The sequence below is a fragment of the Protobothrops mucrosquamatus genome, unplaced genomic scaffold, assembly GCF_001527695.2.
Source record: "Protobothrops mucrosquamatus isolate PMUCROS unplaced genomic scaffold, P.Mucros_1.0 scaffold822, whole genome shotgun sequence".
NCBI classification, from domain to species: Eukaryota; Metazoa; Chordata; class Lepidosauria; order Squamata; family Viperidae; genus Protobothrops; species Protobothrops mucrosquamatus.
The window spans coordinates 600,855-625,977 of NW_015387083.1; the positions used below are offsets into that span (position 1 = coordinate 600,855).

At 40.4% G+C, this 25,123-nt stretch overlaps 1 protein-coding gene across 1 annotated transcript; it reads right to left on the minus strand.

Annotated features, from left to right (window-relative positions):
• Positions 1–6,592: 6,592 nt before the first annotated feature.
• On the minus strand, positions 6,593–23,465 carry EAF2 (ELL associated factor 2). The gene is made up of 6 exons (XM_015818919.2): positions 23,284–23,465; positions 20,813–20,907; positions 18,676–18,812; positions 17,401–17,549; positions 10,046–10,309; positions 6,593–6,740 (listed from the first exon to the last, which is right to left on the minus strand). The coding sequence occupies exons 1-6, from the start codon at positions 23,384–23,386 to the stop codon at positions 6,694–6,696; spliced, it is 795 nt and encodes a 264-aa protein (XP_015674405.1). The 5' UTR covers positions 23,387–23,465; the 3' UTR covers positions 6,593–6,693.
• Between the last annotated feature and the right edge of the window lie 1,658 nt (positions 23,466–25,123).

Genomic DNA, 25,123 nt, shown 5'->3' on the forward strand with positions numbered 1-25,123 from the left:
GACCTCTTTGGGGAAGAAGGAGCAGTAGAAAGATAATGCAACTGAGAGGAGAACAAAAAGAAAGATGCTAAAAAAAATTCAAAATCCCAAACAAGAAATTTGAAATCTGGAGCAAGTACAAGTTGGAACCTGAAACAGACATTCAAATTAAAGCAAACAAAAAGGTGGCACACAAATGCATTCACCAGACCTGCCCTGCAGATCCCAGTGAGTCAGCTCTGAACTCTCTTAAGACCCATAATTTGCCTGCTGAAAGGAAGGCTTCCCTTAGATTAAATGTCTAGTCCAAGCTTGGTTGGACAGCCTCCCAGTTGTGCATAAAACTGGCAGGCTGGATGTGATTATTTCTTCTTAACGAAGGACTTTTCTTCCTGGGATATGTAACCACATAAAAGTCAAATGCCACTCCTTGTTAATATTCATTGCACTACCAAGCTTTTGACTACTAAGAACTGAAATTCAAGTTCGTACTTAGTTTGTACTTTCAAGCTGCAGCTGGTATCCAAAAAGCACAGTTTTTATGACTAGAAGTGTATCTTTTCCAGCAGACTCCTTTTAGGGCAGTCCTATGTTTACTGAGATAACACTTTCAATGCTCCAGTCAGATTATTATAAAAAGTAGCCTAAAAGTGCTCAATTACAACTTATTTGAATAGAGGGACCCCCTTTACCCAGTTCCAGCTGGCTCCCTGTGTTAATATTATTGTGCAACTATTCCATTTCTTCTCTTTTTTTTAAGGGGGTAGAAGCAATGAGAGAACACAGATAGAACATCATATTATTGGAGCTTATTATTTACATTTATGAGTGACACCCCCATTCATTATGTCAATGAAGCACGAGAACTGCAGGGTAAAATTTGAGAAAGCCCATTATCCTACAGTCCACATAATAAAAAGAGAAACCAATTCAAGGCAAAGGGAAGCTGAAATAGACCATCCAACTGCTTCAACTCAGATCTGACAATTTGCTCTGACAATCACAGTGGGGATCCTCGCTTTCTTTCTTTATACTTTCTTTATAACAGGGGACCAGGTTTCAAGGAGCTGAGGGAAAAACTATTAGCATTGTCAAAAGGGAAACAAAGCTCTTCCTATCCCCATCAACATCTTGCAGCAAGCAAACACTTCTGCTAAGAACAATTCAAGTCTACTTTTCAGAAGAAGCACATTGTTGGGCTGTACAATGTAATATTTACTGAGCACAAGGTTTAGGCTTAACTATTTGGTCTGAATTTGACTAGATTGGAAATACATACGTATGTATGGAGACACAGAGAGCCCAGTTGTGGTTAGTTTCATGAAATGGAACTGAAAAACAACTGAACCTGATATTGCTATATGGAGATCAAATATATTGTATGCAAATTAAAGGCAGGGAGCATCCACAAGAGGATAAGTGCAATTGATCTGTTTCTTTGGGTACGTTGCCAGCTTAATAAACTAAAAGATTTTATTAGTCCCAGCTTCCTTTGTGAAGGTGAACTGTACTTGATTTGTATGCTTTTGAGCTTTCCTTAGAAATGTCAGACCTACTAGTGTTAGCAGTTTCTAGCTTTTGAACATCTACTTTTATATTTCTCTCCCCCCCCCCTGTATTTCTGCCTCCTGATTACAACAGTTGGTTCTAACTCATAAACACCTCCCAATTAAATCTGTAGCATATATGGTTTCTGTGCTCACTAAAACCTTTTTCCAATATAGTATTTTACCCTTTCGTTCAGGAGAATTGCTCTCAAGATTCAGCTGCTGGAATCTTTAACCCACCACTACATTTTAGCTTTCATTATTAGTGATTTTTCTTTTCTTATTCATAATAGCCATGAAGTGATATATAAAATAAACATCTTCAGTAGGGTTGATATCTCTTTATTGGCACAGCTTTACATGGAAAATGCAACTTTTCAAGCATTGCTGATCTCATCAGAGAGTAAAAAAATGGGGACTAGATCTCAATTTCAACACTAATTAAAACAATGCAAGACTTCAGCCACTGTGGGCAGGATGATGATTAACTTAATGCTTAATCTTGCTGAAATCAGCAGAGTGTAAAAGCCAAAAGCTGAGCATATTTTTCAAAGGAGGAAACCATGAGAATATATTCAGAAAAAGCAGGTGGAAGCGGATAGAATGAAAGTTCTGCCTTCCTCATCATCGTACATATTCACTGTTTTTTTCTTTTCAAATCAGTGGCTGGGAAAAAAATGTTGGTATAAGTAGTCCTCAACTTACAGCCACAGTTGAGCCCAAAATTTCTGTTGCTAAGCAAGACAGTTTTGCCCCATTTTATGACCTTTCTTGCCACAGTTAAGTGAATCACTGAAGTTCTTAAGTTAGGTGAATTTGGCTCCCCCATTGACTTTGCTGCTCAGGTGGTCACAAAAAGTGATCACATGACCCAGGGATCTAGCAGCTGTCATAAATAGGAACCAGCTGCCAAGCATCTGAATTTTGATCACATGACCACGGGGCTGCTACAACAATTGTAAGTATGAAAAACAGTGCCATTGTAACTTAGAACTAAACCAATGGTTGTAAGTCAAAGACTATATTTATCTTCTGTTAACAACCAAGCTAAACCTTCTTTTCCATGCTCTGACTAAATCTAGATATTAGAAACAAGGCTATCGCTTCTCTAAGGTTTGGGGTTTTTTTAAAAAAAAATGAGGCTGGATTTAAAAACACTCTACAACAGGCATGTCAAACTCACGACGTCATGTGACGTCACGCAACGTATCGGAGCTTTTTCTCCATTGCCGGCAATGGGGTGGGCGCGGTTTTGGGATGACGCGTCCGGCCCACGGGCCGGCAGTTTGACACCCCTGCTCTGCAAGTTATTTAGAGGAAGAAGCAATTACTACTTCAGATAGTATCCCTTGTCAACCAATTTAGGATCAGAAATGAGAATGAGCAGTCTATGATCTGGACATCATGAATTACATTTTAGTTCAATTTCATAAAGCTGTAGGCAGGCAAAACATTTAGAATTGTAGATTGAGTCGTGGCAACTGGACTAATTTTATTAACTTTACCTGGATGACTGAGAATGTTGATCAACGTTCAGAATTGTCCTTTTTTAGACCCTTTTGCCATTGATGCAATGTAGTACATTCAAAAAACAAAAATTTCACTTTGGAAAAGAAGGCAGGAAGGTAGAAAGGAAGACAGGAATACATTGTTTTAAAATAAACTAATGCTATAGTCTGTAGAAATAATCTAGGTTTGTATTTTTCTTGATACACTACAGCAAGAGGATATTTTTAAGGCAAAGTACATCAAACTTCCAGCAGCCAACATTTCCTATATTTTGATTTAATAAAACCCAATATTTGCAACCTGTACTTGTATGATTAAATTCCAGTTGTGGAAAATCTAATTTTAACAGCACATTTAGGCCTCAAATTCTAATTTAAAAGCCACACACAATTGGTTGGAGTTGTCAATGTACAGGCATTCATGAACTGGGTTTTTAATTTATTTATTTAGAAGATCTATATGGCTGCCCACTCACTCTCAGTGAATTTGGACAGCTTAAAAACAATGAAAACCCCAATATAAAAGAATGAAAAACAGTAAACCCCCCCCAAAACCCCAGTGGGTATATAGCATGTGGTGTATGCAAACAGCTAAAAACTAAGCAAACTTCCTGTTAGCTCAATTGCTCTGAAGATGTTGCTGGAGTAAAATCCTAGCAATCGTTGGCCATTTCATAACTGGGGAGCTTGAAGACCCAAAGTTCATACCCCCCTGATTTAAAACAACCAATTCTGTCTTCTTTTAAAACAAACGTATGCTGTGAGTACTCTGTTATTCAAAAACATGACAGAATGAATTACAAAACAAGATTATCTACTAACAAGAAAGTTACCCTGGGCTGGCCTAGGGCAGGAGTCAAAGTATTAAACATATTATTAGCAGGCATCAAAGCAAAAGTTAATGTTTTTCTAATAGGTAACAATTATTATCTTGTAGCTTTCAGGAACTTGACTGAGCCATTCTTGGCTGTAAACAACTAACTTTCCTATAAAAAAATATTACATCTGGGCTATGCCTCATACTAGAGAAAGGTGCATTTTGCTTATTATAAGTATGGCATATTCCCTTTTTTATCAGCTTGATATAGTTAAGCAACTCTGAGTATTTCAACTAACCTACGTTAATCCTGTTAAATGCAAAGATTTTAAAAAGCAAAAAAGGACTGAAATTAACAAGAGATTTTTCCTTTTCCTTAATGCATATGGGTCTTTGTTTCTGCAGTTTATGCCTTATCATCCATCCACTTTTGACACTCCTGATAGTTAATTGATAGATAGATAACCTTTGTCATTTTTTTACTGTGGGCACAATGGCACACATTAAAAATGAAATTTAGTTGCCTGCTCTCAAAGTGAAACACATACACGACACATACCTAAACATACTATGAAGATGGATTACAACAGGAGACCTCAACCAACTCTTATAATCATGACATCCACTGCTGTACTCATTATAACTTCATGTTGGCTTCCATATCCAGCGACCTTGGTGTGTTTAAATGTGTCTAACAGTCTCTTTTAGAAACAATACCAAGAGGGAACAAGTACAAACGCCTCGGGGCTATTTCCTTTCTGTTGCAGAATCTACTTCACATTTCCTTCAAGGACTGGCAAAATTTAATTGCCATGCCTGCAGTCGGTACATGGAGGATGCATGGGAAAGTTCTCATTTCGTGTAATCATGCAACATCACGTTGTCTCCGTCTGTTGTCTCAGTCTGCATTGACAGAGTTATGTGGTATGCTGATATATGGCCTGCACTCTCCCCCCACACACCTGGCTTCAGGTTACAGGATTATTAACCTATTCAAATCCTTCTTCTCTATTAGTAAAAGGATGGTGAATGGGACAACAATATCCAGCTAAGGCAGTGTCATCTCAAGACTGAGAAATAGGGTGTTCCCTATCTTCACTGAGTGAGAACAAGTATGTACGTGGGCACTCCATGAATGGACTGATAGAAAGCAATATTCAAGACTCATATAATTTGCTAAAGTAAAGATACTGTATAGCTTATATATTGTATTATAGTATAGTATATTATATTTCATATTATAGTATATTACATTTTATATTAATATCTATAAAGGAATTAATAATTTGTCAAGCAATTATTGCTAGACTTGCCAAGTAGAAGCAGCCTCTCCCTATCCCTTTGAAAACTCATTTGTGTGGTTATGATCTCACATGGCTACCAGTAGTACATGAATGAAGTAAGACTCATGGCTAGAGAAGATCAAATCACCTGGGGAATTCCCATGTGAAATGACACCTGGTGCCAGTTGTTTGTCTGCCTCCTCAAACTATGCGCCCTCCTAGAAGTGCTCACCTAACAAGAAAAAAGTAGCTCTTATGAAGCTGAAGGGAAATAAAAATTCAACAGTGACATTACAGAAGCTATTTTATTTCTGAACAAGGGGCAGAACTGAGAATTTCCAGCTCTCTTTCTTTTGTGGTGCCAAGCAGCACCCAAAATGCTGTGTCTTGGCACGGAGAAAGTATTTTGAATCTAAGAATATATTTATATTCCCGCAGCCAGACCTTGAGCACACTTGTCACATCTTGTTTTGCTCCTAAGAACACGCTTATTCAGCTCACAAAAAAATTAAATTAGCGCAAAAGTTTCTGAAAATGACAATTATCTTCTTGACAAAAGACCATATTAGTGCTGAGAACCAGCTTTCTTGCTGATTCATAAACATGCTATTCCACAAGGTATTAGAATTCACTCTAATAATACATGTAGTAAATTACTGGCCCGTCTTAGAATTTTTTATGGCTATATATGTGAAACAAACTGTTGGGATACATAGGAAAATATTTCACTTCAGTGTAGTAAAATATTAGAGTGGTCTGCATACACTTATTATAGAATTGTGTTTGCCTGCATGCTTCGTAATTTCTTTGTAGTTATTAGGTCAGAGATTATTTCCGTATTTTACATCAGTTTTAAAGGGCAAAGGAATCACAAATGTTCCAATATCCACAGAAGTTATTAAGGAAATGATAAATATTTTATTATTTCTCAGCCAACCAAAAGCAATTAATTGATCTTAACAGAATTTGAAGAGGACATGTTATATAATGATATACCTTTAGTTGCCAAGATACTAAAGCTATTACCAAAGACAAGAAATTTAGCAATACCCATATAATAAAAACTGCTGGCTAGAAAGAACAATTTGGAACTTCAGATTGTGTTCATTACAGCTCAATTGTTACACAAAATTGGACTGTTGATTAGAAAGTACTTTCATAGAGTTAGCTCCCAAGAATAAAAATGTAACAGATATCAACTATTTGCTTTCTCTTACTTATAAACATGTTCGCTCAAGTAAAAGGTTTATCTAAAATATGTATATTATAAACAAATATTTCCTCCACATTTAAGTCACACAGAATAGTTAGTTGTTCCAACTTTTAAGTAAGAGGTAGTAGAAGCTACTCTGGCTTGGCTAAAATACCCAATATCCAGACATTTAGAACAGCCATATAAAGTTATGGCAGAAGGAATGCTGAACTTCATGTCATAAAAATTAAGTCAACTTCATTATCAAAGTTCATAACATGGTTCCAATTTTATTACTTAGTGCAAAATAAATGACTTTTCATCTTCAGCAAAGAAAATAATGCATCTTCAAAACTTCAAAGCATCTTCAATCATCGCTGTCACTTCCAGAATCACTCAGCTGGAGATCATTTCCTAAAATCAAAATAGCAAGTCACACCATAGTAAAGAAGAGTTAGCAATCAAACCTACAGTAACAATCTATGCTTTTCATTCCACATGTTGCTTTTCTTTTTACAAATAAAGGGACAGGGTTTCCAATCACTGTATCTTTTAATCCTGATACATAGGATCCACCAGGCTTTCAATAGCTTTCAATATTACTCAGCCTTATTGAACTTGGCAATTAAAATAAAGGCCAGCTTTTTGAGAGGGAAAGAAACTAGTTACAACTGATTCCAATTTAGCCTTCACAAAAAGTATGAGGAATGGAACTACAGTACCAAGGCAACAGAATGGACAATTGCATTAATAATTGTTCTTGTCATAGTGTTTGGTGAATGGCAGTATTAGTAAAATACTAACTGGGAAAAGCAATTTAGAGTTTGTCTTCTTATATTTAGGTCAGTTAAAAAAGAAAAGATAACTGGCCAGACATAAAGGTGTACTTAATGATGAGTAAGATTACAAACCAAAAGGGAAAGTCTATGAACATATATAGTAATATTTGGGGGGGAAGGTTCAGAAAATAATATATATTCCAGAGTATTTACAGTCTTATGCAACTTTGTAAATTTAGATCAGATTCAGATATCTACCTTATGGCACTGTACAACTCTTTCCTAACAAGGTAATCAGAAGCAGAATTAGTTATATTCAATGTGATTTTAATGTTTAAACTCTAAAATAGTAACGTTTTAAACATCCTTTAAAGACACTGCCATTTTCATCATAAGTGTAGACATGAGAAGCATAATTTGCAAATAATATGTTCCACGCAATTGGTAAGAAATCTCATGTAATTCTATTTATTTCAATACAAATCAGAAAAAAAGAATTCTGTCTAAAAACATTTCAATGATAAGTTGTGACATATAATCAATAGGACTGAGGGGTCATCAGTTCTGTATACTGAGTATGAATGCTTCAGCTAGAAGCAATTTGAAACTTGGTTTTTTTTACTTAAAATTTGCCACATATACTGTATATTAAGGACATATTTAATGCATTTCTTTGCCCTAGAAGAGAGACAAATATAAATTATATTTTAAATAAAAGAAGCATTTAAATATAGAAATGTGGGGTAATTACTATTAAAAATTAACCGTTTCTTTCAAATTTCTCATATTATGTTTAATTATATAATATTTATGAAGAAAGTTTAAGAATAGTAAGCTGGCTATTGCCACAAAAGGCAAAGAATTCTGTTGCCACAAAAGGCAATATTGCATTATAAGTTATAATAGGAGCAATTCTACTTCATCAACCTTATAGTGTTAATAGAGCTCAAACAAAATGCCCAATGATACAATTAGTTTGTTCAAATTTCTATCCATTCAATCATTCTCTCATGCTCTCCAAAATTTTCTTCCCAGTTATTCATCATAGCATTAAGCATATTCAGTTCTTTTGGGCTGTTTTCTATTTGGGATATAAAATGAACACATAGTGCTAATCCTACCTAAATCAAAACTTTGCCGTTTCTCATTGGGTTTTCTATGCAACTGTCAATTCTATTACTAAAAGCTTTTAAAAATAATTTTTCAGGTGAACCAGGAAATGAACATACATATGCTCATTTAACTTTTTAAAATCTTTTGCAGGCCTACAGCTTTATTATATTTTTTGCCTTATCAAGTTCATATTGAGCATCAGTTTGATCTAGTTCAGTAGTAGCGAACCTATGGCACGGGTGCCAGAGGCGGCACTCGGAGCCCTCTCTGTGGGCACATGTGCCGTTGCCCCAGCCTCACCTCCCCCCGTGACCCCCTCCTCTCCAGCAACCCCCCTGAAGGAGAGTCGCCCCCGAGCGTGGCCCAAACGGAGCAGCGCAGCCAAGGATATGGCACCCAGGCAGCATAGACAAGACTCTGCCCTCACACCCCATCGTGCACAGTTGATGCTGCAGGGCGCGGGCAGAGGGTGTGGCTGCCATAGTGCTGCTGGGCTGCCTGGGTGATCTGCGACGGGCCCTGGAGGCGGTGAGTGGCCCTGTGAGCAGGCGGGGCAGGGGATGGGGGAGCGGAGCGGTGGCGGGGCAGGGGGTGGAGCAGTGGCAGGGCAGGGGGTGGAGTGGGGGCGGGGCCAGTTTTTGGGCACTTGGTCTCTAAAAGGTTCGTCATCACTGATCTAGTTAGTGGTTAAAGTAACAGCCTAGAATGTGGGAAACCATGAGTTCTAGTCCTGCTTAACTATGAAAGCCAGTTGGATGACCTTGGGCCAATCATTCTCTCTCAACCCAACATACCTCACAGGTTGTTGAGGAAAATAGATTCCAGTAAACTGAATTGACCTTGTCAATAAAGTGAAATGTTTTAAGAAAGCCAGTTTTCTTTCCAAATTTTAATTTTAATGTTCAAACCTTCAAAATTTTCTTCTTATTAAAAAAGACTCAAGGTGACAGTAAAATTAAAGAAATTGCCAGGAAAATTAATCTCTTATTAGTATCAATTGTTATATAATCTGTATTCCTAGAGAACACTGGAGTTAATAATGAAGTCCGACTATAGTGTAACTGAATAAAGATACAGTACATAGATACATACAGATTAGCCCAAGCTAAACAAATGATTGGGTTGCATTATTTTTGGCTGGCTTTGATGGCTAAACTAAAATTTATGTTCCAAATGTTCCTGATTATATATGATATCCAAGAATCAAGCAGAAAAAATCCTTTGCTCTATTTTTTGATCAGGAAAATACAGTAGGAGTCTACCATTTACATAGGATATGCCAACTTGCTTGTATTTTAACTAAAATGGTCCATTTTGGGAATTGTATAAAAAAGCAATTGCCCTATAATTCTATATTCATTTATTCTATCTATTTATCTAGCTAGCTAGCTTTAGGTTGTGATAAAGGCTGGGATTGACCATTAAACAGGAGTAATTTGTTTGCTATAAGGCAAAAGGCAAAAATGTCATGTCCTATACACAAATCAGTTCTTAGCAAAGCAGCCCTGGAGATAAGCTAAACATTTTACTACAAGTGAAATATGAACTATACTGCAGAAATCATTTCTGAAATGTATGAATGCTTCTAGTCAAAATTGTTTTAAATCCCCAAGTCCTGAAATCAATCTTGGATGATGTCATCTGTGCTGAATTGTTTTTACCATAATCTTTAATTTGGCATAATGAAAGGTCAATGTAACTTTTATCCCACCTTCTAATCCAAACTGCCGTTGTGTAACTTAAATCTGCGCCTGGAAAGTTGTAACTAACAGCATGTGGATTCCTCATACCTAAGTCTATCCTAGCAAGCTTTGTTTCATTACTTACTCAGGGTATTCATCAAACGGCCGCTGCTCTCTTGACTTCTGCGATATCCAATATCCACATCTGGGAAGGTCTGTTGTGATACTGTCATCATGGGATGCTGTGGCTGTAGGTGTGGCATTGACAAGGGAAGAGACAGCTTTGATCCTTCTTCTTCTGAATCGCTAGAGCTGTTTTCACTACTTGATGAAGCGGATGAACTCTTTGATTCCGATGAACTATCGGAGCTACTCATTTGCTCTATAACTTTAGCTTCTGCTTTTAGCTCTGAAAAATACAATGTAAAAAAAGGGGGGGAAAGAATTTAAGACTAAGGCACACATAATCACCATGTTCAGTTGACAAACCTAATGGGAGATAATTAATTATGTGGTATAGAGCAGTGGTGGCGAACCTATGGCACGGGTGCCAGAGGTGGCACTCGGAGCCCTCTCTGTGGGCACACGCACTGTCTCCCCAGCCCCGCCTCCTCCCACAGCCCCCTTCTCACCAGCAGCCCACCTGGAGGAGAGTTGCCCCTGGGCATGGCCCACACAAAGCAGTGGAGCCAAGAACATGGTAGCTGGGCAGCGGGGACAAGACTCCGCTCTTGCGCCCTGTTGTTGCGCGCAGATAATGCTGCAGGGCACGAGCGGAGGGCATGGACGCCATAGCGCTGCTGGGCTGCCTGGGTGATCTGTGGCGGGCCGTGGAGGTGATGGGTGGCCCAGTGGGCAGGGTGGAGTGGGGATGGGGTGGGGGGACAGTTTTGGGGCACTCAGTCTCTAAAAGGTTCGCCATCACTGGTATAGAGGTTAGAATTGGATCAGATGCTCCCAAAGCTGAAATCTCTACTCAAAGAGAGAGAAAAAAAACAATAAAGAGAGAAAACACCAGTTCTGGAAAAGAAAAAAACTCCAAATATATAAGAAGGCTTTTTGAAGCAGAGCTCAATATGTTTTATGTTTTTTCCTTTAGGAGACTCTTCAATAATTGATTTCAATCCTGGCCTCTGCACAAAACTGATACTGATTATTCACAAATGCTCTTGGAGAAAAACCTGGCAAACCTCTCTTTATTTGAGCAATCTGGAATACTGATGTAGAGCCCTGAGGAGCAAATACAAAATATGTACGAATAAACCTGCTTCATCGTTGTTGTTTTTTAAAGTGATAGCAGCAGAAATAACACGGCAACAAGTCCCATCGCTCTATAGCCCATTATGCAACAAGTATTAAGAGTTTAATCAAATGACTGTAACAATTACAGCTGCTATTCTTAGATCTACCTGCACTGGGTAGGGCCAAATTGACCTGGGACGAATAAATCCTGCTGATCGTAGGTTCACTGTAGATCAACTTTTAACAGGATGGCGCAGAAGCAGATAAAACCCTATTCTAGGTTAGCAATATTCTGAGCAGGCTTCATAGATCAAATTGATTCAGTCTTATTAAGGATGAAGCAAAGTAAGGCTTGACTGAGTCACAGGTTCCAAAGGTTATGCGAATGCACTTCTCCCATAATTTGTTAATAGCATATTTAGTCTGCCTTTCACTTTGGGATATCAGACAACAGAATCAGAATATGCCATAACATTCAATAAGATAATAAAACAGCATTATATAAAACAAAATAAAAGCATAGAACAGTATCAGGTTAAAATCAGGTACGTCAGCATTTAAATGACTTATGCATGTCCTCCATATATCACTGAAGCTAATCTGTAGGCTTTAAAGAAATGTTATCTTCTTTTTCTTTAAATGTTCCTTCTACATTTTTTTTCTTTATTTACTTATTAAATATATATACTGCTCATCTCGCTATACAAAGTCACTGTGCGCTGTGTTTACAATACAATAAAATCAAAATTATAAAAACATTAAAATTAACCAGAATTAAATAAAGACTAAAAACCAGAAGCACAAACAGCACAGAAGTCGAATCTCCTGTTACTCCACCAACCAGTTCCAGCATGGAGCAACCCATCAGGGGCCCCATGCCAGCCCACAGAGCCAAGTTTTAAGGCCCTTCCGCAAGGCCGAGAGGAGGGTCCTGATCTCATCCCTGGTGGCAGGATGTTCCAAGGAGCAGGGGCACCAAAGAAGAAAGGGCTCTTCCTCCTGACACCGCCAACCAAAATATCTTGACAGATGGAGACAGATTGGATTTGTATTCCAATCAAAATTGCACTGATTATTTGCATAATTATATTTCAAAAAGTACCACTTCTGAATCAAAACCCAGCAAGCTGAGATCTTCATCAGTTCCCCAATACAGCCCAGCAGTTCTATACAACTCTATTCCGGCTGTAGCTAACTTTTGCAATACCATTTGCCCTGCAGCATTTTCAGTCTTGAGGCAAAGCCAGACTAAACTGTGCTACTTCTAATGAACCCAAAGCAACAGCAGTGTCTTATTGTATGGGATTTGCTGATGAGCTGATTGGCAGGAGTACTGCCAATCTCACTCAGATCCTAGGCAGACTACGTTAAAACCTCCTTCACAGCAGTGGCTGGTTTAAATCCCCATCCTGACTGTTCAAGGAAACTACAACCTCACAATTATTAATTTAATATCAAAGAGTAAAAATGGTTGGAGAAGGGATGAGTGACAACCACTCCTTTCTCTATGTCAATTCATTTACTGTATATATAGTATGTCACAATCTCACTAAAGCTTTCAGGATCAGCGCCAAACAATTCAGCTTTAGCAGCAAGAGATCTTGAATTCTGCATGTGTTCATAGCCTTTTACTTAGTTTAGGCAGCTTCTGTCAGGTTGCCCTCTGCTTTAATTTTTAATTCATTAAAGAATATTTTTCTGCATGTCTGATTTTATTAAACGGAGTCCATTTCACTTATGCCCTGACCAGTACCAGCCATCCCGCTTGGCAACGCAAAACAAATCTCCTGCCATTCCCATCCACCACACCCCGCACCCCGCACCCCTGGAAGGTCCTTCCCTGCTATGTAATTGTCAGGTTGGCAGAATGCTGGGCAACCACTATGGAACTCTGTGACTCAGGGAGAAAAAAAAAAAATCTTAAGCAAAGCAATCAACCTTAGAAAAGAAACACTCCGTTTTAATGTAATCTTAAACACCCTCCCCTGCAGCAACTGAGGTTTTTTTTTTTTTTAAGCAGCTATTCAGGAAACTAAATGACAAGATTTTCCAGTCAGAGTTGAGTCACAAAAGAAACACCTGCCTGTATGCTTCCCCCCCCCCTCCTCTGGGTATTCAAGGACTTTGCCTGAGAAGAATGCGCTGGCCCGTCAGTACAACCGGCTATTATTTTTGAACATTAATTTACCACCCAACCAAGTTCTTTCTAGTCATCTGCCACAGTTTTAAGCTGGGAGCTTATTCTATCTTACTTTACATAGTATGATATTCCTACTGTTACTAATGGAAGGAAAGAGGGGGGGGGAATGGCACGACTTTCAAGCCGTTCAAAGAAGTAAAATTCAAATTCAGTCTGACCCAAACTGAAAAGCAGCATCCATCGAAAATGGTACCTGAGATCTAGACCAGGGGTCCCCAACTTTTTGGGCATCAGGGACCGGTTCAATGGAGAGAGGGTTTTTTTCCACAGACCAGAGGGGGTGGGGTTTCATGTGCTGCCTGCAGCCGTGGATGGGGACTTCGCTTGTTTGCACGGACCGGTTTCTGGCATGCCGCACACCGGTGCTGGTCCACAGACCGGAGGTTGGGGACCCCTAACCTAGACAACTGCATGCGTATCCATGCAAAAAATAAAACCATAATCTACTAGAAGGGAAAAACTTTCATTGGGATTGGATTGACACACCTGTGTCAGCAAAGGGGATATGTTGCTAGCCCCGTCAGTCAAGGAATTTCAGCTGATGGGGTCCAGGAGAAGAGCCTTCTCTGCTGCCCTTTGGAACACCCTACCCCCTGAGATGGGGGTCCCACCCTTCTGACCTTCTGTAACAGCCTGAAGACCTGGCTCTGGCAGATGGCTTGGGGCTGCCACAGGGGAGTGTCACACTGGAGGGGACTGATGAACTAAGAGAAAATCCCATCTCTCCCCACCCCAAGTGCATCCTGCTCCCTCACCCCACATTTGTTAACTACAACACCGCTTGGATTCTAATTCTAATTTTATTGTTTTTAGAAATATTTATTTCATGGTTTTACTGCTTTTAATGTTGTAAACCACCCAGAGTCACTTCAAAGCGAGATGAGTGGCAAACAAATTTAATAAAAAAAATTAAAAAATAAAACTAGAGACTGTTATCAAAGAAAGTAAAGAATTAGGATGATAACCAAGGGGATATATAAACAGGGTCAATATGACGGAAGAATCTAGATAACAGTCGACAACTCAATTATATATCTGTGTAGCGTACCATGAGGTTTTGTATTATTATACCAGACCATGCTTATTTTTACTGCTGGCAAAAATAAAGGATCAAAGTGTATTGCAGCCATTGCAGTAACAGAAGTAATTAAAAAAAACTGTACATGCATGGACAATAATTGGTGGACCAGAGGGAAAGGGAGGAGCAGGGAAATGTATGTGCATGCGTGTGTGTATGCGCAAAATGAGTGCGCGTACAGCAGTGGTGCTAGCGCCTGTGTGCATGCACAAGTGGGCTGCGCACACCCACAGTGGCACTGGTGGTGGTGCTGGTGCCTGCATGTATGCGCAAATGAGCCACTAGTGCCTGTGTGATGCTGGTGCTGGCCCTAGCACCCCTACACATGCCCAAATGAGGCCATTAGCACCGACGCAGTGGCACTAGCGCATGTAAGGTGTGTTCACACGTACACGCACTAGCCAACAGGCCACGGACCGGTACCGGGCTATGGCCCACAGGTTGGGGACTCCTGTACTAGAGCAGGGCTTTTCAACCAGTGGTACGGGTACCACCTGTGGTACATAGGTACCTGGCAGGTGATATGCGACCATCCTAGAAAAGTGGTAGCGGGGGAGGGGAATGAGCTGAACCGGTGGCAGCACCGCAGAAGCCGGAGCGAGAGACGGCTGGAGCTGCAGGGCTGTCAGGGCTCAGCAGAAGCGCCAGGATCAGCGCTTCTTCTGGACTGTCAGGGCTCAGCGGAAGTGCCAGGATCAGCGCCGGGCTCCAGCTGGAGCTCGGTGCTGCTCCTGGCGCTTCTGCTGAGCCCAGAAGAAGCGTCGATCAGCTGGAATGTTGCAGCATCTCCAGGGTCTTGTGATTTACATTCAGATGCTTGGCAACTGATTCATATTTATGACGGTCACAGTGTCCCAGGGCCATGTGAAGTGACCAAAACCTGCTGCAAGCACCCAGCAGACAGAGGGAATAAAAATCAAACACCCCCAACCCTGCTGCCAATCCTCAACAGAAATGCTCACAACAATGAAAACCTCGGACAGAAGGAAGAGCACCACCGGGTGGGCAGGAAGGTGTCTTGCTCAGCTGTGGCTTGGAGGGGCACTTTTTTCAGTGCCATTGTAACTTCGAACAGTCACTAAGCGAACTGTTGTAAGTCGAGGACTACCTGTACTTTATCACTTTTTTCCTTTTTTGGGGGGGGTCATCAAGTTTTTGACACCTTGCTAGGCGACTGGTGGTGCTCGGATGTTGCCATATCCTAAAAGTGGTACAATGGGTGAAAAGGTTGAAAAGCCCTGTACTAGAGGATGGATGAGCAATAGCTAAATATGCCTAGGTCATAGCTAAGTATAGGCAATAAATCCTTTTAAGGTTTTTTTAGTCATTCTCCGTCAAATATAAATAACTATCATACCTAAAGCACCGTAAAGACATTACATATTTCAAATTTTGTTTAGCTATTCACCTGTTCATATTCAGATATGCTGCAAAAAACCACCTAGAATGATTCTGGCGATTCAGGTCGCATGCAAGCGGGAAGTTAAATCAACAGAATTGCAGGAATTTCATAATGTTAAGTGAGCAAGTTGACAAAGCAATAAATTGTTCTGCCAACACTTCATTCCCGAAGCTGCTTTCCTTCCAACCAGCATGAAAATGAAGCAATCTTGCAGAAGAGTGATAGAATCAAATCACTTGGTTTTCATGCTGGCTCAGAGGAAGTAAAAAAATTGTATTAGTATTTATAGCCAGGGGAAAAAAGAGAGCCAATGCAAGGCCAGAACTACTCAGTCCATTTTTTTTATGGGGGATGCTAAAGAGTGAAATTTCTTATGCACAGCAAGCATGGAAATCAAATAGGCAGTGGTAAATTCCATGGCTTTCACTATTTCTGGTCCACTGTATCTCTGTGCTAGATTTGCAAACTGTTTTTCTATGCACTTAAAAAAATAAGCTGGCTGATGGAGTCTCCTCTGAAGTCTACAAGTGTTGTGCCTGCCAAATCTTTGCTCATAAAAGGGATTGGCAAAGGAGAAACAAACCTGTGGTTTACTTACAAGAATATATTCTATATAGTGCAGCACCGAGATGCCCTGGGCAGATCCTGAAAAAGCTAGACAGGATCAGACCTGGTTAGTTCCTGGATACTCCGTAGGAAATCTTGGGACTATTCACTAGACTGGGAAATTTAAAAAAAAATAATCTGAAAAACTCATGGGAAACCACTTTTGCAAGTTTGCCAGGGAAACTACACGAATAAACTATGTAATCCTCTGTAACTGAATTTAACTCAAAGAAATCATCTCCATTTTTAAATTACTTGATCAAGACAAGAATAATTTTAAAGGTGATACATTTGGATTCTAGTATTTCAATATAGGTAGACTTCGACTTATGTTGCTGAGTGAGAAATTGGTTAAGTGGGTTTTGCCGCGTTTTACGACATTTCTCGCCACCTTTGTTAAGTGAATCGCTGCAGTTGTTAAATTAATAACACCGTTGTTAAGTGAATCTGGCTTTCCCATTGACTTTGCTTGTCAGAAGGTCACAAAAGGAGATCGCGTGACCCCAGGATACCCCAACCGTCATATATATGAACCAGCTGTTAAGCATCTGAATGTAAATCCGATGACCGTGGGGATGCTGCAATGGTCATAATTGTGAAAAATGGTCATGTCCCTTTTTTCAGTGCCGTTGTAACTTCACACGGTCATTAAACGAATTAAGTCGAGGATTACCTGTATATGGATATGAATATAGTTATATAACACCTTCCTCTACACACGAGTAAACCTAACAAACCAGCAAATGGAATGGAAAGATAGATTAAAAACTTTCCCACGTTATATATTATTCTGCATATAGGCAGAGTATGTGAATACATAATCGTATGACTCCCATCTGAATCAGAAGCTGGTACCCCTGACCAACTTACCTTCTCAAGGACAATTAAGTAAAGAACTTCAGCCTCAAAGTCTTCAAGCTACGGAGTCAGTTTTAACACTCTACAATCGCAAGGAATATAGCGATAATTTACCTCTTTCAATATCATCCATAGGAGAAGGCGGAGACATCTTCTCTTTTGGTGGAGAAGATTTGTGGTTGTTTGGCATCTTATTAGTGTGTTTCATTAGCTGCTGCTGCTGTTGCTCAATACGAGACTGCACCTTGCTGCTTCCTTCACCTCTGCATCAGATCATTAAGAAAAAGAAAATTCTTGAAAAATACGTAATCGTTTGCTTTTCCAACATTTGTTTAAGAATATACAAAACAGATGAACTTCTGAGACATGGATAAATATAATGTCTCCCTAACGTAATACAGTTGTTACAGATTAGTTATTTCATGAAACTGTGCTGAAGTTTTTAATAAACAAGTCTAAACTTGCTTATCTACAGAAAAATAGTTAAATTTGTTCCAGTATACATTAAAGCAGTGGTAGCAAACCTATGGCACGCGTGCCAGAGGTGGCACGCAGAGCCCTCTCTCGGCACGCGTGCCATTGCTCCATCCCCGCCTCCCCACACAGACCCCTCACCAGCAGCCCCCTCGGAGGAGAGTGGCCCCTGGGCACGGCCCACATGGAGCAGCACAGCAAGGACATGGCAGCTGGGCAGCAGGGACAAGACTCTGCCCTCACGCCCCGTCGCGCGCAGATGCTGCTGCGGGGCGCGGTCAGAAGACGTGGCCACCATGGCACTGCAGGGCCACCGGGGCAATCAGCGTCGGGCTGTGGAGGCAGTAGGTGGCCCTGCGGGGGGGCAGGGGCGGAGCAGGTGGGACAGGGTTTTGGGGGCACTCGGTGTCTAAAAGGTTCGCCATCACTGCATTAAAGAGATACAGCATGTTCAGAAATGGGGTTAAAGAAAGCAAATAGGAGTTGTCCGGAGATAGAATTTAAGAAAAAATTCCCACTTCTCATTGAAATCTTACAAAATAAACACCTTACATTTCAATAGCCATTATACATGTGATATGGACATGCATTTCAGTATAACAGAAAAAAAATTAGAAGAGCTTTGAACCTCCATGCTCTCTCCTCTGTTCTGGTGTAACTGTAAGGGATACCTGAAAGCTGCAGTTGCTGCTGCTTTCAGTTTCAATTAATCATAGTTTAAATTTATGTCTGAATCACAAGCTGTGGTTAATATTAAAATCAAAGCAGAAGTGACAGCTTTTGCACTGCACTTCCTACATATGCTAGAAAATGACAAGGGAAACCATATGAGGCCAAGGCCTATTAGAACTTTTATCCCAAAGCAACTATCATGTTTTAAGAAGGAACTTCTTTGCTGTTTTTTTTTCTACCCACCTGATTTTCTTCACTGTGATATTGCTACTAAGTTTCTCTAGTCTACATTCGCCAGTGTCATGGTTAATTATTAAGATGCATTCTTTTTGATATGGCTTCTTGGAACCCTTGAAAACTGTTACTGGTGGAGTAGAGCCCTATTTTAAATAAGAAAAGAATTACTAGTATCACTACAGCTTTTTTTTCCTAATTAAAATCCCCTTACATTTCACACATAACCTCAAGAGTCTCTATTTCATTGCAAAAATGAAAAAGGGAAGACAATATTAGGATTCGTGTTTCATAATGAAACTGCAATTTTCCAGGTTTTTCACAGAACACTGATAATACCTGGCCTTTATCATAAAACCACAAGAATTTCATTCCATCTCCTTAATTAACATACCTCCCCAGTTATGAAGCAGTAAAAAAGGAAGTTTATGTTGGCATCAGCAACTGCAACCCATTGCTGCCATGAATTACTCTTTTTTTTAACTCTTGAAATTTCTATCAAAACTATAGCGCAACAAACAACTTTTGAAAATACTAATTTGCTTCAAGATTACATACAGCAATTTTACAGTTCTGTTTTATCACAGAAGAGTAACTACTGAGGTTTTCTAATTTACTATTTACTGGAAATATTTTGATATCTTAACAGAATTGAAGATGAATCTCTCTCATCAAAAGGACTATTATATGCCCTTCAATAAATCAATGTCAGCCTACTTCATATGTCACAAAAAACACAAATCATATCATGTTGTGCCTGCTATCTGGTCTTCCCCACTTGGCTCCTCCTATCAGACATGGCTAAACAAACCAGGAAACTCCACTACTTAACAAGAAAAATATACGCATGTTTGTTCTTGACTTATGAAGAGGCACAAGCCAGGAGAATTAAGTAATCCAAAGTTGCTTGCTTTTTTAGAAGTTCTGACTGGTAGGGAACAAGAAGCGGGAGCAATTGCAGAGTTTGCAGCAGCATCTTTCTTTAATTGGTTGAAGGTTTCTGGCTTACCATGGCAAAAAAAACCAAAAAACAGCAAAAGCTGGTTTGCACATCTGAGCAATGCAGTCAGACGAACAGAAAATAAGGACAATAAAGGAAAAGCCGCCTGGGAAAGCCAAGGGAAATCATCAAAACAATTAAAAAAGGAAAATTAGAATATTTCGGACATGTGATACAACACCCAGAAAAATACGGCATACTCCATCTAATCCTCCAGGGAAAGATTGAAGGCAAACGAGGTCCAGGCAGAAGAAGAACATTGTGGCTTCAAAATCTAAGGGACTGGTTTGGACAAAACTCAGCAGCACTTTTTTGTGCGGCTGCTGATAAAAACAGGATCGCCAACGTTCGATAATGGATATGGCACAAGAAGAAGAAGAAAGAAAGGAAAAGGTATTATTTCTGGCTAAAGAATGAATCAGAGGAAAGATCCATTAGAAACTAAGAAGTAAACAATGAAAAGAGAAAGAATTTTTTTTTTACAAAAATACTGAATAAACTGTTGAGCTGTTGAGCTATGTTTGACATTAACAAAAGCTGCAAACCATGGGGGAGCTTGTCTAGTCAGAAATAAAAAGCCATATACATTAAAATAAAAAGTTGGTTTTTAAAAGCATCAGTATAGATTCTGCATCTCAGGATCAGATTCAGAAATAGAAATCGGGTGAAAATAGAACTTTTACAATCCAAGGCTGTCTCTTATTTGGTGTTTCTTTAATTTGAACAAGAGACTGGACAATGATTCCTTATGTATTTATTTTCTATTAGGAATTTTTTATGTTCTTATATATCTACTTCAGAACTATTGTCATCCTCAAATCATTTTTGGGCAGCTATTACAAAGATACTTCTAAACTGATAGAATGCAAGAATCAACACAAGGATTTTCCTGCTATTTATTGCTCTCACATGCAGCCAACATTTGTTGCAGAATACAGATCCTCATTGTAAACACATAAAATACAAATTTTTAAGACTGCAGCTTCCATTATCCTGCAGTTTAATAGCACCTTGGAAGTTACCGATCCCCTAATATAATAGCCCATCTGCACAGTCTACTTTGATAATCATATTCTTCATGCACTTACATAAAAGTAATCACTTTAACATATAGCTATGCCTTTTTAAGGAATACAGAAATCTTACCTCAATATTTGGCAACATTACTGTTACCTGTTCACCTTTACCAACTTCAAGATCTCCTTCGCAAGATGTATCAATTGATGCAGGTTTGAAGTCATCTGAATAAAATCATAAATGTTTAGGATCCCATAAATATTGATCAACTTACAAGATAAATGGAAAAGCTACATTATTCAATGGGTATCTTTTCTACTACTAGCTTATCTGTCTTCTTTAGTCTTATTCAGTAGTCCCTAGGAGTAATCCACTACTTATTATAAATTAATAATAATTAAGTTCCCATAGCACTCAACTCTTAGTGACTCTGGGTTGTTTACCCATTGTTAAAACATTTAAAACAAAAAAAAAAGCCCAACATAAAACAAGGTCAAAGATGGCAGAGATAACAAACCCTCATGAGAACAAAGAAAAAGAAGAAAAGGGGGTTCAATCATGCTCAGCCAAGGCCTGGGCAAAGAGCCAGGTCTTTAGGGCCTTTTGAAACTTGTGGGGTGTGTGTGTGTGTGCATTCAAACCTCAGGGAGAACTTCATTCCAGAGGGTAGGCACTGCTACAGAGAAGGTACTTTTTTCTGCATTTCTAAGCAACACTCTTTTACAATCAATTTTAAACAAATCTGTTTCTAATTATCACATTCAACAGAAAATACAGAACTAAGATTCAGGAGAGAAAGATATATTTCAGGTTTCAAATCCAAATAATATCTCAGCTGCACATTCCCACACCCACTGTAATATAGGAGTTACAATTTTGGTAATATGGAATTAATATTAATCACTGTTGTAATTCAACCTACAGTTCTCCAAAGGTATACTGATTAGGGATATTATCCTATACGGCAGGGGTATCAAACTGCCGGCCTGCGGGCCAAAAGTTGCACTATGTCGTGACATGTCACATGATGTTGCGAGTTTGACACCCCTGCTATACAGGGTTTTGAATTATAGAAAGAAAATCTCAAGACATTAGATGTCAGATTTATTTTTTATTAAATACTGTGCACCTTAGTGAACTGAAGAAATGTTTTACTCTTACCTGTATTTCATAAGATTAAAAAGTTACAAACCTAGTTTGTTTACTTCCAGGATGTTGTTGCATTTTTTTTGTCTAAATATGTCAAATGTGCCCTTGATCCTGTTAACTTGTCCTGTTAATTATTGATACTGCAGAGTGCTTAAGTTTTAAATAAATGTATCCCCAATTTTCAAATTGCAAGCCCTTAAAGCTTGCAATCAAGATAAACTAAAGCTTAGCAGATCTATTCTAAAGGAAACATAAATCTTTAGGTTACAATTCTAACACAATGAAAGTTGCAACAAATATAACAGGATCTACTGCCAAGTATACTTGCCCTATATTCTACAAAATATGCTGCCATACCTCAAAATGCATACAAACATTCTAAAAATTGAATCTTTTCCATCTATACTATGAATAGAAAATATGATTTGGGCAGTGATAACTGGTTTATATTCCTCTGTGAGCTGAATTTGAAATATTTAAAAGCCCATAGAAGAAAGTAAGTAAAGATATATATAAACAAATCTTATTTTAAGAATCCAATTAAAAATGCACTGTACCAGATCCCAGATATTTGTACCTGAAATATGGTCTCACCTATAAAAGCTCACCTAGCCACAAACAATTATTCAACACTTGTCTTTTATGAGAGATACGAAGGTGGTTGGACAACCTCTGGAAACTCAAGCTTCTTTCTCAAGCCTTCTCACCCCAAGCCAAGCCACAATCCCTCCACTTCGTTTCACTGCTGATCACCTTCCAGTAAACTTCACCAGGTTCTCCTTACCCCATTTCTCAAAATACGCTTTCCTTAAAAAAAAAAAACCCAAATAGCCTCTTAAACTGACTGACCAGCTGAGATGTCACCGAACGAAACCGATCCCTCTGATGCAAGCGTGTTTAATCCCTAGTACAGGAGAGCTTTCTCACAATGATTTTTGCTCGATACCCGAATGAAGGAGAAATTGTGCTACTTAAAGCAACGTGGCTCCGATTTTGTTTCCGAATCTAAAATAAACCCCAAATCCCTCAACCGAAAACACTGTTCCCTTCTCCCTCGAAGGACTCCGGGCTTCTTAAAACGTCAGCACGGGTACGATCTCGAGCAGACTTTCGCACCAACAACTACGGTAACAAGATGTCCTGAAAAATGCAAATCCCACGGCACAGATTTTAAGGGCTACATCTCAGTCCACGAAAGCTCTCTCTCTCTCTCTCTCTCTCACACACACACACACACACACACACACACACACACACACACACCGTCTCTTGTCGGTCTCTTGCCTTACGGGTTGACTTTAAGAGTCGAGGGTCCCCCCTGCTCCTAAACCGGAGCTCCGTCCTCACTTGCACAGCCTTCCAGCAAGCCTCCACTCTTCCCAGCCCCGCAGCCCCTTCCCCACCTGCTTCAACCCCCCCCGCCCCCAGCTAAAGCTCCCGCTTCGACTCACAGCGCAAGGTGTGGAAGGCGCAGCGCGGCTGCTTCTCGAAACTCTTGCCCAGCAACAGGACGCGCTCCTTGCTGTCGAAGAGCGCCCGGGCCGAGCCGTTCATCCCGAGACACCGGCTTTCCGCCTCCTTCCTCCCTCGCTCGCCTGTCTCCAACAGCCGCGTCCACTGCCCTGGCACATCTCTGGAGCTCGCCGGTGGGGGAAGGGGGCGGGGCTGCCAAGCGAGGCCACGCCCCGTGCCAGACACTGCTTGCTCTCCTCACTGGACGAGGGGTTCCGAGCGCCGCCCTTTCTTTCTTTGGAAGTAGAGGAGGTTGGGGAGGGAAGCCCAGAGAGAGGCGACGCGAGAGAAAGGGCCTACCTTCCTACTGGCTGCGACGGTCTGGGGGGGGGGGAGGTCACGCCCACTGCTGGTGGCCGTCAGATAAAGCAATCCCAGTCGGTGTGGCTCAGGGTTTTAGGAAGAGAGACGTGTTATGCTAATTAGAACTGATGGGGAACTGGCCCGCCAATGGGAGGTGGCGAAAGTAAATATCTCTCTCTCTCTCTCTCTGAGGTGGAGAGCGCCGATTCTATTGGCTGGAAGCGCTTGTGATCTCACAACCGTTGGCATAACAGCTCCATAAACGTTTCCGGTCGGGAGAGGAGGCGGGTGAGAGAGTTGATGCTGAGGTTCTATGGGTGGCTTGGGGGGAGGTTGAGCGGCCACGTCGTGCCCGCAGTGAGGTCTTTGTGACGCGGACGGTTACTGAAATGGTGCCTGGTCAGAGGGAGGGGGAAGTAACTTGCGCTGACTTTGGCAAAGCTGATAACGCGAGTTACTAATTTATTTTCTTCATTTATGTCTCGCTTTCTTTTTTTAAAGTGGCTTTAAAAAAAAAAGCAGTGCCCCCCCCACAGTTGGTTTTGTCAGCAGCTCGAGGATGATTTGCCATTAGCTTCTTTGATTTTTTGTTCTTCCCTCCATTGCTGTCATTGTTGCCTTCCATTGCTATGTATTCACCAAATTTAACCTGTTCAGCTTCTTTGAGATCACATCCTTGAGATGACTTTCAGTCGGTCGTCTTCTTCAGCCCATCCTACCTCACAGCCTTGTACAGGTAGTCCTCGACTTACAACTTTCATTTAGTGACTGCTCAGTTACAACGACAGTGAAAAAAGTGACTTATTATTATTTTATTATTATTTATTGTATTTTTACCTCGCCCTTCTCCTTGCGGACTCAGGGCAGCTAACAGCCTAATAAAAACAAATACAAAAATACAAAAAATACTATCATTAAAAAACATAATTAAAAAGAAATATTAATTTGGCCATTGTTATTTTAAAATTATTTTAAAAACCCAGCTAAAAATTACCCCTTAGGCCAGTCCTGCTAGCTGAAATAGCCATGTCTTAAGGGCGCGGCGGAAGGAAGGGAGATCCGGGATCACCCTGATCTCTGGGGGTAGTTCATTCCAGAGGGTGGGGGCTCCCACCGAGAAGGCCCTCCCCCTGGGGGTCGCCAGCCGGCACTGTCTGGCTGACGGCACCCTGAGGAGACCCTCTCTGTGGGAGCGTACCGGCCGATGGGAGGTAATCTGAGGCAGAAGGCGGTCTCGGAGATATCCAGGTCCGATGCCATGGAGCGCTTTGAAGGTGATAATCAACACCTTGAAGCGCACCCGGAAAGCCACCGGCAGCCAGTGCAGCTCGCGCAGTAACGGCGTTACATGGGAGCGACGAGTCCCTCCCAACATGACTGGCTGTTTTGTTTTTTCAAATGACCGTTACAGCCCCCCCGTGGTCAGGTGATGAAAATTGGGATGCTTGGCAATTGGTTCATATTTATGACTGTTAT